The following is a 13,466-nucleotide window of genomic DNA, read 5'->3' as shown; positions in this document are numbered from 1 at the left end:
AACTGTAGAAGGATATAAATCACACTCTCCAGTGATCTTTGAGACACAACCGTGGCTTGATTTCATTGGTGGCAGCAGACAATGGGTAGGTATAGGACGTATTTTGCAATTGTAACTGATAAAGCTTACTCCAATATTTTATGTGCAGTGTAAGAGAGGAGAAAATTGTTTCTCCTGTGCCATTCTGAGTTTTTGGCTGAGAGTCCATGATAAAGACGGAGTAACAAGAGAAAACCAGAATTTTATCAACTTGTATATAGCAATACATATGTCACAGATACTCAGGAACAAAGGCTAAACTCCCCAACATGGCCCAAGCCATTTCTACTTTATTTACCTTTTTCAGTTAGAGACAAAAGACAGGGTCGGGTGGGCAGAGGCAGGACAGTCAGGAGAGGCTACCTAGGAGAAGGTAGGTTTTGTCGTACAGACTAAGTAGATGCCTTCTCCACTGGTGAGCCTTGAGATTCAGAGTTGGCACGCTCGTGCTGGTACAGGGAGGAAGATTTCCATTATAAACCTCAATGTCCTTGACAAAAAAGGATCTTCCACGTTTTTCAAAGACTTCTTTTTGTCTGTTGTTTCTCATAACCAGCTGAAAGTGATCCTTACACCATAGAGGTGTAATTAGGGGTGGTGTATTCTGCTCCCTTTAAACCAAAAAATAATGTCAAGATACAAGAAAAAGACCTTGATTATAACTGTTTATCTTGATATATTAATTTTAGTATATTATGAAAGAGCCTGAATAGCATCATATTTTTATAAAATAATGTTTATAGAAGAATAAATCCTTTGGCTATTAATTTCAGAAACAAGAGAGTCTTACAAACTTATCCATCCTTTGCTAATCTTATTACAGTTTCATACAGGCAAGGTGGCTACTGCACGGTGGGAAATTTACTGATTTTTAAGGTACAGAAGGGTCTGGAAATATATTCCAGCTAACTGAACTTGAAGAAATATAGTAAAAAATGTATACTTTTTTCTCCTCATTTGAATTTTCTATATGTTCACTAGTAAAAAATGAATTGCTCTTGTTGCAAGTTTTTTAAATTTTTCAAATTATGTATTTTCTGGAAAATAGTCTACTGAGATATACATAGATTGGTAGTATTCCTTTTCAAGTTACCGGGACACAGTATTGCAAAGATAAATTTACCCAAACCAATGGATAAATTTACTAAGAGAATTTATTTGTTGCAAGGGCATAAAATTATTTTTAATGTTTCAAAAAAAGAAGTGTGATAACAGAAATTTCGGGGGAAAAATTTGAGGTAGGAATTCATTGTCAAATACCAAAATAGTTTTCGACATTAGAAATAATTATAATACTTCAGCAATAGACACAGACCAATCAGCAGAACAACAAAAACTCAAGAATTAATTGTGTGAAATATTCAATATGATAAATTAAGTTCCTCAAATCAGTAGGAAAATATTAGATGTTGTATTGATTAACCAGATTATTTTTTAAGTTAATTCTCTGTATCTGGATTGTTGGAATTAGTTTTGAAGTGGATCTACTCATTATTAATAAGACACACTAGGAGCTGCTGTCGAAAATAAAAATTAGTGCCTTCAGTGGAACAGAATTTAATGATACATCTGCAAGATCCTAATATTCTCTGCTGTATTATTCTGTCTTGGTCGATCTCTGTGCAGTGAGAATATGGAGTATATTTCTCCTATATATTAGGGAGAGAAAAGTTCTAAAGTTGTGGCTTCCTGCAAACTTGTATAGAGAAATTACATACATATATGAAGAGATAAAAAAAATTTACTATATTTCTTCACTATTTTTGTGTATCTTCTACAATGTTAAGGTTTCGTTGTTTAATTTGGAGGAAGCGCAAGGCACATTAAATAAGAAAGGAGGGAGAAAAACATCCTGGGTATTGAGGATTCAAAATTATTGAAAAGAAAGAGCAGAAAAGAAAGAAACTACTATAATAGGTTTTCTGCTTTTAGGCCCCTTTCTGCCACCAAGAACAACTTCCTGCCACGGCTCTTTCAGTTCTCACTCTGGTCCGCCCGGGTTCCCTATAAGAAGGAGTTGCTGACGCTCCCGGGGTATTACTGCTTGCTAGTGTGTTCAGAATGTCTGGTAGAGGCAAAGGCGGGAAGGGCCTCGGCAAAGGCGGCGCCAAACGTCACCGCAAGGTGCTGCGTGACAACATCCAGGGCATCACCAAGCCCGCCATCCGGCGCCTGGCCCGCCGCGGCGGCGTCAAGCGCATCTCCGGGCTCATCTACGAGGAGACCCGCGGGGTGCTCAAGGTCTTCCTGGAGAACGTGATCCGGGACGCCGTCACCTACACGGAGCACGCCAAGCGCAAGACGGTCACGGCCATGGACGTGGTCTACGCGCTCAAGCGCCAGGGTCGCACCCTCTACGGCTTCGGGGGTTAAGTCCCTGTTTTCATCACCATAACTTCGTTCCCACCAAAGGCCCTTTTCAGGGCCGCCCACCCCTCGGGAAGAGCTTTGCGCTGATGGTTACTGGGTTTGCGGGGTTATGAGACCTGGATAACAAAAGCAAACTCTCAAAACCAGAGCGAAAGGGATTGTAAGAGGAGCCACGGGTTGCGTTTGTCTAGAGTTTCCTGGAGACTGCAATGAACCCTTCATTTTGCTAAATGGGAGTCTTAGAAAGTTACTGAGCAAGTCCATAGATTGCAATTGTTTCCCGTCCGCCTAGGAACCCAGCGTAGGTTAAAATATGACGTAGTACAAAACGCTGGGCCTCGATTCAGTGTTTGTTCAGGAGGACCATAGGAAGCCTTTACCTCTCCCTCTGCTCCCTAAACCGGTTTTGGGTTTACATGTAACTAAGAGGGAGTTACTGCTTTCCAGTCTCAGGCCAGCCCCTCCCTACTCCCGAGGCCCGCGGTCTGTAAATTCCAGTGGACTGAACCAAGGGGTCTGTGTTCTAACTCCTTCGAGCTCCATGAAATGGAGTTCCATGCCCTGGTCACGGCCTCTTCGACCCCTCCTCCCCAGTTCCTTCCTCTTAAGTCTGCTTACCTTGAATGAAGTTTTGATTTAGCTCTTTATTGTTGACCGTTTCAACAACACAATATGGTTATAAAATGTTTGTCTGAAATCAGACTGGACCCAGAAACTTGCTTTTATAGCAAAGCCAAAGGCCCTTTTCAGGCCAAGTTTTCATCGAAAAAACAAGTGTGAGCACGGGCAAACACCTACACCCATGTTAGTTCTTGAGTGCAGTTTACGAAGTTAACTCCGGTGCTGGAAATGTGGGCGGGGACAATATTCAGTGATCTGGGCCAGGATTGTTGGAGGTGAGGGTGGGGCCTTTGTGACCTTTGTCTGTCCCCCTCCCGGTTTCTGGCTCTGGATTGGAACTGCCCTAAGCCTGACTAACCCACGAAGCTCTCATTGGTCCTTTAAATCTGGGGTACCTAACCTTCGAGCTAGGGACTGGACCGGGCCGCACAGCAGGAGGCGAGCGACGGAAGTTTCCTCTCGTTCCCCATTGCTCACATGACCGCCTGAGCTCCACCTCCCTCCCTGACGTGGGAAATTTTCTTCCTGAAACCAGTCCTCGGTGCCAAAAAGGTTCATGACAGTTGCTTTAAATGTCTGCCAGGGTGAGGGATCTGAGCAAAGGAAAGATGTCATGTTGCACTAGACCCAGTCCAATTACTTGGCCGTTTTTAACTCTCCAAGGTTTGAGGTATAAGACATGTTTCTCCGACCTGGCAGCACCATTTTAAAGTAGCTCCCTTTACACTGTTTACCAACTGCAATAACACCTGGTCTAAAGTCTTGATCATAAGTGGTTTTTAGTTCAGTACAAAGTGAAAGTACTTTGGTAAAAGTACATTTTAAACACTTAAATGTCAGGAGTACACAACATGCTAATGAAGTCAACACTCAAATATGGCTACACCTTTGTGTCTCTTCTCAACAGCATTAGCTGTCAGTTTCCGTGGTCTGGATTCACAAGTGTCCTTACTCTGGTGCTCGCGGTTGACCCTTTCCAACTTCAGATGCGTACTCCTGAACACACAGTACCCCTTTCCTTAAAAACTTTTATTTAAGTGAAAATACTTCTGTGCTCCTATTCGTGCAACATTTCATTTACACACTTATACTTCACCCCCAATTTTAAGTATGTGTCCACAGCTCTGATACTAACGACTGAGTGGCTCTGAAAAGAGCCTTTGGGTTAAAAGGTGCCTACAAAAGGCACTTACTTGGCGCTGGTGTACTTGGTGACGGCCTTGGTGCCCTCGGACACCGCGTGCTTGGCCAGCTCCCCGGGCAGCAGCAGGCGCACGGCCGTCTGGATCTCCCGGGACGTGATGGTCGAGCGCTTGTTGTAATGCGCCAGGCGCGACGCCTCGCCCGCGATGCGCTCGAAGATGTCGTTGACGAAGGAGTTCATGATGCCCATGGCCTTGGACGAGATGCCCGTGTCCGGGTGCACCTGCTTGAGCACCTTGTACACGTACACCGAGTAGCTCTCCTTGCGGCTGCGCTTGCGCTTCTTGCCGTCCTTCTTCTGGGCCTTGGTCACGGCCTTCTTGGAGCCCTTCTTCGGGGCGGGCGCGGACTTGGCTGGTTCAGGCATGTTGGAAATAAAACCTGAAGACACGAAGTAGAAAACAGCAAAGTGGTAGAAGGCTGTGACGTGCCCTACTTATATACAACTTGACATGCAAATAAAGTGATAAAATCCTTTCTCTGATTGGTGGATAATCGGAACGTAAACCCTTCCCTTAGTCCAATCAAAGCGCAAGAATCCCAAGTGTATGTTTTCACTGGTCAAGGTGAAACTGGGAACTTGACCAATAACATACCTTTTTTTTCGCTCCCAAGATCGTTTATAAAATGTGCCGTCCCTGTACTTTCACTTTTACACTTAATTGTGGGGAAAATCCTCAGGTGAGAATGTCAGGACGCGGAAAGCAGGGCGGCAAGGCGCGCGCCAAGGCCAAGACACGCTCGTCGCGGGCCGGGCTGCAGTTCCCCGTGGGCCGCGTACACCGCCTGCTCCGCAAGGGCAACTACGCGGAGCGCGTGGGCGCCGGCGCGCCCGTGTACCTGGCGGCCGTGCTGGAGTACCTGACGGCCGAGATCCTGGAGCTGGCGGGCAACGCGGCGCGCGACAACAAGAAGACGCGCATCATCCCGCGCCACCTGCAGCTGGCCATCCGCAACGACGAGGAGCTCAACAAGCTGCTGGGCAAGGTGACCATCGCGCAGGGCGGCGTGCTGCCCAACATCCAGGCCGTGCTGCTGCCCAAGAAGACCGAGAGCCACCACAAGGCCAAGGNGCAAATAAAGTGATAAAATCCTTTCTCTGATTGGTGGATAATCGGAACGTAAAACCTTCCCTTAGTCCAATCAAAGCGCAAGAATCCCAAGTGTATGTTTTCACTGGTCAAGGTGAAACTGGGAACTTGACCAATAACATACCTTTTTTTTCGCTCCCAAGATCGTTTATAAAATATGCCGTCCCTGTACTTTCACTTTTACACTTAATTGTGGGGAAAATCCTCAGGTGAGAATGTCAGGACGCGGAAAGCAGGGCGGCAAGGCGCGCGCCAAGGCCAAGACACGCTCGTCGCGGGCCGGGCTGCAGTTCCCCGTGGGCCGCGTACACCGCCTGCTCCGCAAGGGCAACTACGCGGAGCGCGTCGGCGCCGGCGCGCCCGTGTACCTGGCGGCCGTGCTGGAGTACCTGACTGCCGAGATCCTGGAGCTGGCGGGCAACGCGGCGCGCGACAACAAGAAGACGCGCATCATCCCGCGCCACCTGCAGCTGGCCATCCGCAACGACGAGGAGCTCAACAAGCTGCTGGGCAAGGTGACCATCGCGCAGGGCGGCGTGCTGCCCAACATCCAGGCCGTGCTGCTGCCCAAGAAGACCGAGAGCCACCACAAAGCTAAGTAAGGAGGGACCAGGTTGAGAACTCTAGGAACAAAGGCTCTTTTCAGAGCCACTCACACTGTCATAGAGAGCTGGTACACACAACTTGCTGTATTCTTCTAGCAGTCACTTCCACTTTACTTAGGGTTTAGTTCCAACTGGAACTAGATTTCGGTTTATTGATTTAACATGTCAGAAGTTGCACACTCTAATGCTGTTGGTAAATTTGCGGTCTATTCCTTTGGAAAACGTGTATTTATTTCTTGAGTTCACAGCAGCTCAGATTACAACAGGGAATGCATGGTAGAAAACAGCCTCCATGCCAGCCCGGGGTGGGGGAGACACGGGTAAACGGGTGCTGTCGGGTGATGGGTGTGTGGTGAAGACAATAACAGGGAGTGAGCTACAGAGCACAATGGTGCTATTTTAGATTCAGAGTAAGTGGAGATAAACTGGGAAGTGAGTAGAGAAAAGGCCGTGGCAGGTAGACCTGGTGGCACGCTGATCCTATGGTGGTTAGTACTGTGTTGGGGCCAGGGCAACCTTGGTTGGAATCTGAGTTAAGGCAGGAGCTCGAGGTTGTACGTGTACCTTCCCACCTTTCTCAGCTGCAGTGCAGACTCAAAACCCATGAGAGGTTGAATGGATTTGTAATCTCAACCAAGAGAGGCAAGTGCACATCTCATGCTGCCTTACCACCCCCTTAGGCCCACCAAAGAAAGTGCCCGGTACTTTTGTTTTGTTTGTTTTTCTCTTTCTCTTCAATGGTTCTCTTCCTAACTCTACTCAGGTCCAGTTGGTATTGGCTAGGAGTCCTGAAGAAGAAACCGAGGTAATAAAAACAAAAATGGAAAACTTCCTTTTGAACACAAGAAAATGAGTTCAAATGCAGGTCCAGGTTTCCTGTGCCATCTTTCCCGGCCGATTGACCATGAGTCTGGCACTTCCAAGTATTGTGGGCAGGCAAGTGCTCAGAAACTGTCAACTGATAATCTGCAGAAAAAATTGGAGGAACCCTTGGCGGGGGAATTGTGGCTCAGAGGAATAGCTCCTATCTCTAACCTCTTCCGTTTGCACAGCAGAGTTACAGAGCGGGCAAGGCGGGTGTGGAGGAGAGCTGACCTGAGAAGGGGAGGTGACTGGAGACAAGGAAGTCCCCAGAGGAGCTTCCACGGGCCCACTTCTCCACAGCACCACACTGGGACACAAAAATGACACATCTCCCCTGGACTTGTGGATTGTGGGAGCTCAAAAACTACTGTCTTCTGTCTCCTTTCTCATGTTGTGAGCAGCTCATTAAAACTTTCAGCATGATGACATCTTCTTCGATTTCTCAAATCTTCCCTTAGGGCTAAGTTAGCCTCATCCTTTCCCGTCTGTCTACCTGAGGCAAACTCTAAAAGTCACTCAGAGGAGACTTAAGAGGTTTTGTAACTGAGCTGAAATGTCTTCATTTGGAGGTCATCCCCCCAGCCACCCAGTTTTAAGGCTGCTTCCTAGTCTTCTTCACTGTATCACATCTGCCTCGACTTCCCCTTTCTGAATGCTATTTCGACTCCATTTTTGCATTCATGAGGATGGGTACCTGTCTGCCTGGACCCAGAGGAACCAGCTCCTGACACTGTGCAGCTCTGGGTGAGCATCAGTAGCATGTCTGTGGAAAATTGAGCAGGGGCGGTTATGAAATTAAATTGGACCTTTGCCATGAGTGCATGAATATTGACTGGTCTGGGAGCTTCCTACACAACCGACCTTCTTAGTCTTGAAGTTGAGGCCCAGGAACAGAAACGCCTATGGTCAGGCCTGAAAAAGCACGGTCCCCTGAGAGGAACAAGCACAAGCGACCCTGATGAGAGCAGAGAGAAATGCCGACTTGTTGATTCTTCCTGAGTTTGTTGTGTATAGAAGTGAGGATGGGGAGGACACACTGCGTAAAGGTTTTCATAGGTTTCTCTTGCTTTTACTAAGGAACCGCAGCCATCAAGGGCAACAAATACCACCACGCACTCAAGGCCAGAGGCCTGTTTCCTGATGTTAGGAGAATAACCCTGGATGGAGTCTTCTTCCTGATAGGTGGGGGGCTGGAGTTGGACTTTCTAAGAGGCCACGCTGGTCTGCAGCTCCCAATCGGTCCCACCCACACATTTCTCCGCTGAGGGTCCTCCCTTCTCCACCCAGTTCCCGGATTTTAGGAATTCCTGTGGACTTGGCATTTTTGAAGTGCGAGGACGGGCCTCTCAGAGGTGTGTCCAGCTCAGGCTCACCTAAAACTTATTTTTCTCTAACTTTCACGAAGTCTGGAGAAGCAGAAATTACAGCAGTGTTCTTGGTGACAAGCCGATGCTCTGTTGCGAGTCAGCGTGTGTACAGGCAGTGGATGGGGGATGGAAAGAAAATTCAACTGTTGTTAGTTCTACTGGGGATCAAACCGAGGACTTTCTGTGTGCAAAGCGGATGTGCTAACCACTGCACTAGAGAACCACCCCCCTAGGAGGTCCACGTTGATAATTAAGTACATAAAAAAATGTTTATGTTCGATTCAAAGATGATTTTGGAATGTGTGGTTTTTGTTTTTGGTGTTAAATTACATTTCCCGTGCATCTTCCTAGCAAGTAGAGTCATTGTAAACACACAGGAAAAGGTGATCTAAAACCATATTCTTCATCCTTGGAACACTTCTGTGTCCCTCCATTCATTCCAAGATTATTTATTTTGAGCGTCCACCACCCCACGTGCCCGGTACATGTCGAGGTGCTGCAGACAGAGCAGTGACGCATTTAGAACCCTGGTAGACATGCACCTTACACTGTGGGGTCTACACCATCTGTCACAGTCAGTAGGTTCTGGATAAATGGATCTTTATAAATGGAAGAGCACTGCTCTTATGACCTCCTTTTACTTACAACTGGGTCAGAACCAGCCGCTGGGGACTGGTCACTGAGTTATGCTTAGGGTATTTGTGCTCAAAATGAGAGGCAAATGTTTTGCATTGGAGGAGGTCGGAGGATGCCACCCCCAAATACTTATGCTTCTGACATATTAATTACTTTGAATTAAAGGCACTTGAAAACAATGGATGCAAAACGAGGGAGGGCATTGTGGCCCTTATTTTTCTTTCTAAAAGCAGGAGATAAAATTCCCATGTGAAAAGTATGTTTCTACACCAGGAGGAAGAAACGTTTTTATCACCAGAGACAGGAAGTTGAGACTCAGAAATCTGGAACTCTGCCCCACCCCTGCCCCCGCCAAAAAAAAAAACCACACTTATTATACTAACCTCATCTTCCTAGTTGCTTTTCTACTAACTGCCCTAGCCCCAACCCCTTTGTCTTGTCAAGTGTTCATGTTTGTCCAGCCTGGTGTGTAAGTGTTGATTCTCAGAGACTTTTTTGTGCAGGCTCTCATGTGCATGTAAAAATTATTTAATAAAATGTGTGTTTTCCCTATTAATCTATGTCATATCTTTTTAATTCCTAGACTCAGAGAAAGACCCTAAGAGAGTGGAGGAAGGGGTTTCCCTCCCTTCCACAGTCTCTCTCCCACTCTCCATCCCTGTGACACAGCATTCGTCTGACAAGTATGCAAACTCCGGGCTCTGCCCTCCAGAGCCTTTGTGAGTGTTGGAAGCCTTTCCATAGCCTAGTTGCTGGTGAGGCCACCGGGCTAAGGAGGTTGTCTGGGGGGGCCACTGATCCTAGCAGCTCCTCTGTGCTGTCCAAGGCCCTCTCAATTTCATTCCTTAAAATCAAATTACGGTAGACTTAGACACTGATAGACCGAGGGCGATTATACCAAATCGATGGTGAGCTTGGATTGTGGTAGAAAGAGTCAGCCATGCACCTATGAAATACTGCCTACTAGTGTTTTCTTCCCAGGCTTCGGTAAGGTGCAGGATTATCAAAGAGAGAAAAATAATCAAATAGCCTGAGTGCAAAACACAAATTCATTGGTTTTATGGCACCAATGAGAGTGGTCTCCAGTTCTTATTGAAAAAAATGAATTAGAAGATTAGATCAAGCAAGGATCAAATCCATGCAGATATAATTATAAACTTTAAGTTCAAAGCGTTGCCACTCACTTGTCGAAGCAGCATAGAACAACTCTTATCTCAGGTACTTTTCTTGTAAGAACCAAAGTACTTGTTTACAGTTTGGAGAGCCTAGGATTGACTTCACAGGTCCCTGAAACACTGGCCCAGGCTTACAAGAACGTGAACAGAAACCCATTTTATTCAACGCAGAATCATATGGACTGTGAGGAGGCTAAGATAAAGAAGTGTGGGGTGCTACGTGAGCACCCATGCACCCTGGAGACCCTTACTAAAGCAAAATTTGGGGGCACTAGAAGACATGACTCCAACCGATTGTCGCATAAGAACCGTACACTTGTCTGGGTATCCAGGTTGATCAATGTTTCAAATGAAAAGGAAAATTATACATTTTTGAGACAAAATTTATAACTGCGTAACAGAGAAAGACCCTTTAAGCATAGCCTCAAAAAGTACAACTCATAGGGGAGGAAAAAGACAAATCCTTAAGAAAATCAAGTTCCTACAATTAACCACGGGACCGTGTATTGCAAGTAGAAACTATGAGAGGTATGCACAGGGCAACGTAGATGGATTTTAAAGTCACAATGCTTTTTTAAAGGCATGAGAATATATACTATACCATTTACATAAATGTGTAATATATGCACACACACAAAAAGTCAACTTTGTTAAAAAATGCAGGTGATCAAAACGATGCACGATAAACAAGTTAGAAACATTGCTTATGAGGAGTGGGGACAGCGGGAATGCATAAGTCCAAACTCCCCGCTCAGTTTCACAGTCTCTGAGGACAGGAACCAAGTCAGTTCGAGAGCAGAACAGCACAGAGCCCCGCAGCGTTTCCTCCTGCGGCCCCGTGAGGAGCCGCAGATCGCCAAGGCCCGGGCTGTCCTTGAAGGAGGGGCCTGACGGCGCCTGGTCTGGACGAGATGCCAGTCTTCTCCGAATCCGTGTGTCCTCAGCTTTGCTTCCTTCCTCACGCAGGTTACATGAAACAGGAATGTGACAGTCTTGCCACGTGCAGTGAAGTAGCTCAGAAGGTAGCACCGTGGGCTCTGTCACCTGGCGACAGCGGAACTGGTTCTGGCATTGCTCGTACGCTTGGGGTATGGAGACCAAGTTTTTAACACTTGCTTTCTTTACCTTCCTCTAGAATACAAATTCGATAGGAGAAGGCTTTGTGTGTTTGTTCTCTGTTCTACCGCCAATACCTAGAAAAGTACCTGAAATACAATAATGACTCAACATTTGTGGACAGAAATATTTACGTAAATAATAAACAAATTTAAAATGTGATGCAATATCCATTATTTCCTCTAGAGGGCAACAGTCACCAGGAAATAGGAATTTCATTCATTTGAATTTAAGATCATTTTTAAAATACTGCGATACAGAATGCATTTATTTTTAATGTTGATGTTTCTGCTTTAGAAATTCAAAAACAGGATGTGTTCTCTGTCAGAAAATCAAATAGGTCTGGCAAATTACTACATTTCACAGAAAAAGTTACAAATATGATACAAGTGAAGGTCTACCTGAAAGAGGGCCCTGTGGCTTAGCTGGTCAAAGCGCCTGTCTAGTAAACAGGAGATCCTGGGTTCGAATCCCAGCGGGGCCTTCTCTTTTTGGTTTTGTATTTTCAACTGGATACATGCCATTAAATAGAGAGGCATAAAGAAATTTACACAGCTGATTGAGCCTATACTGAATTATTCTTTCAATGATACAGTGTCTCCTGCCAGATAATTGTATCACAATATCAGGGATTGGCATGAAGGGAAAATGAATATGGCTTCTGTAGTTGATAGAAAAGGATGAGTTTCAAAGGCAAGGGAAGTAAAGGCAAAAAGAATTGAATGGGACTGTGTCAAATTAAAAACCTTCTGCACAGCAAAAGGAACTTCAAAAATATATAAAGAACTCATATAACTCAGCAACAACATAACAAACAATCCAATTTTTAAAAAATGGGCAGAGGAACATCTTTTCCGAGAAGATATACAGGTGGCCAACAAATATATAAAAACATGCTCAACTTCATTAGCTATTAGGAAAATGCAAATCAAAACCAAAATGAGATACCACCTCACACCTGTTAGAATAGTTATTATCAATAAGATAAGAAATAACTGTTGGGGAGAATGTGGAGAAAAGGGACCCTCATTCACTGTTAGTGGGAATGTACAGCCACTATGGAAAACAGTATAGGGAGTTCTTTAAGAATTGAGAATAGAATTACCATATCCCCCAGCAAACCCTCTTCTGGCTATCTATCAAAACACACAACACACATTTATTTGTAAAGGTGTATGTGCCCTAATGTTCATTGCAGTATTATTCACAGTGTCCAAGACGTGGATGAATAAGATGCACTGGCTGTTAGCACGTTTTGCACGCCGCAGGAACAACCAAAATTCCTTGTTAGAGGCGTTATGTCTGTTCTATACGTCTGACTTTCATCAGCTCTTTCGTTTTTGAAAATTATGAGCAATAAATTAATTACAACCACCCACTTTGAGTCTTTTGTCATAAAGAGTTAGTTTGTTACTTTCAAGCTTCCCTGAGAGCGCGTGCAGTAAGCAAAGGACTGAACGCGTCACAGAAAAGACGCCCGCCCAGCTGCTGCTGGGCACAGGCTCCTGGTGGCCTGGCCTGTGGGGCCCTTCAGTACTTGAGCTCGCTGAGTACATCATCGAACATACAACGGAGTACTAAGTACCCCTTATCAATATTTTGAGTTTTCCCCAGCGTTGCCTTCGAGCTGGTCCCTGTTCCTCGCCTGGAGGAGGCAGCACCCGCCACGCAGAGGGAAATTTTGGGTTTCTTGAGCGCCCACGTGTCCCTGGCAGAGACTTTACGTGGGTCATTGTGTAATCAAGACAAGAAGTAAAATTGTCCTGGGAGCCGAAGGGACACGAGCGAGGAGACCAGCAGGTGGCGGAGACAGTGCTATCCGTGCCCATCGCTCACCCCCTCGTGTCACTCAAACCTCAAACGACCGGGGAAACTGTCAGATGTCACCGCTGGTCTGAGCTCCGGACTGGGGTCCAGAAACGGAACACAGAACTCCGTCCCGGGAGTTCGCGAGGCTGGAATCTGCGGCCCTCACACAGCAGGTACCACCGAGCCAGAGGAGCAGGGAAGGAAGAGCCTCCTCCAAGTCCATCACGAGTCTTCCCTCAAGCTTTGCAGAGCCGTGCGAGGAGTCCTTTCTTGCGGTATCTCTCATAGACTAAACAAAACGAAACCAACACACAGAAATAAGCTGACAAATCAAAACGTTCTGTGCCAGTAAACCGAATTATGATCGGATATAAACAGTGACCACAGTAGAGTGGACATGGAAAAGCACAGCTGGCCCGTACGGGGATCGAACCCGCGACCTTGGCGTTATTAGCACCACGCTCTAACCAACTGAGCTAACCGGCCGCCTGGTTTAGTACAGCTTCCCTTAGCCTTTCTAAACATTTGTAAGCCTAAGGTCATGACATTGTTCTTTCGCCAAAACTTGAG

The 13,466-nt window shown here is 46.0% G+C and overlaps 4 protein-coding genes and 2 non-coding genes across 7 annotated transcripts; 4 read left to right on the top strand and 2 right to left on the bottom strand.

Annotated features, from left to right (window-relative positions):
* The first annotated feature begins 2,057 nt into the window (after nucleotides 1-2,057).
* On the top strand, nucleotides 2,058-2,541 carry H4C9 (H4 clustered histone 9). Its single transcript, XM_037033090.1, has one exon. The coding sequence runs from the start codon at nucleotides 2,101-2,103 to the stop codon at nucleotides 2,410-2,412; it is 312 nt and encodes a 103-aa protein (XP_036888985.1). The 5' UTR covers nucleotides 2,058-2,100; the 3' UTR covers nucleotides 2,413-2,541.
* A 1,662-nt stretch (nucleotides 2,542-4,203) lies between these two features.
* On the bottom strand, nucleotides 4,204-4,630 carry H2BC12 (H2B clustered histone 12). Its single transcript, XM_037033087.1, has one exon. It carries the CDS (start codon nucleotides 4,598-4,600, stop codon nucleotides 4,220-4,222), a length of 381 nt encoding a protein of 126 aa, XP_036888982.1. The 5' UTR covers nucleotides 4,601-4,630; the 3' UTR covers nucleotides 4,204-4,219.
* On the top strand, nucleotides 4,598-5,482 carry LOC118977898 (histone H2A type 1-H-like). The gene has a single exon (XM_037033076.1). The coding sequence runs from the start codon at nucleotides 4,861-4,863 to the stop codon at nucleotides 5,317-5,319; it is 459 nt and encodes a 152-aa protein (XP_036888971.1). The 5' UTR covers nucleotides 4,598-4,860; the 3' UTR covers nucleotides 5,320-5,482.
* Nucleotides 5,483-5,492: 10 nt separating this feature from the next.
* On the top strand, nucleotides 5,493-11,443 carry LOC118977906 (histone H2A type 1-H). 2 transcript variants are annotated; one of them, XM_037033084.1, is made up of 3 exons: nucleotides 5,493-5,937; nucleotides 6,693-9,515; nucleotides 10,938-11,443. In XM_037033084.1, exon 1 carries the CDS (start codon nucleotides 5,540-5,542, stop codon nucleotides 5,924-5,926), a length of 387 nt encoding a protein of 128 aa, XP_036888979.1. In that variant the 5' UTR covers nucleotides 5,493-5,539; the 3' UTR covers nucleotides 5,927-5,937; nucleotides 6,693-9,515; nucleotides 10,938-11,443. The 2 variants fall into 2 exon arrangements, with proteins under 2 accessions (XP_036888979.1, XP_036888978.1); XM_037033083.1 differs by having other exon boundaries at nucleotides 5,493-9,515.
* Nucleotides 11,444-11,497: 54 nt separating this feature from the next.
* Nucleotides 11,498-11,571, top strand: TRNAT-AGU (transfer RNA threonine (anticodon AGU)). Its single transcript has one exon. It is a non-coding gene; the product is annotated as a tRNA-Thr (tRNA).
* Nucleotides 11,572-13,308: 1,737 nt separating this feature from the next.
* Nucleotides 13,309-13,382, bottom strand: TRNAI-AAU (transfer RNA isoleucine (anticodon AAU)). Its single transcript has one exon. It is a non-coding gene; the product is annotated as a tRNA-Ile (tRNA).
* Between the last annotated feature and the right edge of the window lie 84 nt (nucleotides 13,383-13,466).

This window comes from Sturnira hondurensis, unplaced genomic scaffold (assembly GCF_014824575.4).
Source record: "Sturnira hondurensis isolate 20B ecotype Veracruz unplaced genomic scaffold, ASM1482457v3 Scaffold0021593, whole genome shotgun sequence".
Classification (NCBI taxonomy): Eukaryota; Metazoa; Chordata; class Mammalia; order Chiroptera; family Phyllostomidae; genus Sturnira; species Sturnira hondurensis.
The sequence above is the reverse complement of the archived record's forward strand: the minus strand, read 5'-3'. Positions and strand labels throughout refer to the sequence as shown.

What these genes read in the sequence shown, in the direction of transcription:
- H4C9 (XM_037033090.1), top strand. Translation starts at nt 2,101, where the DNA reads ATGTCTGGTAGAGGCAAAGGCGGGAAGGGCCTCGGCAAAGGCGGCGCC.
- H2BC12 (XM_037033087.1), bottom strand. Translation starts at nt 4,600, where the DNA reads ATGCCTGAACCAGCCAAGTCCGCGCCCGCCCCGAAGAAGGGCTCCAAG.
- LOC118977906 (XM_037033084.1), top strand. Translation starts at nt 5,540, where the DNA reads ATGTCAGGACGCGGAAAGCAGGGCGGCAAGGCGCGCGCCAAGGCCAAG.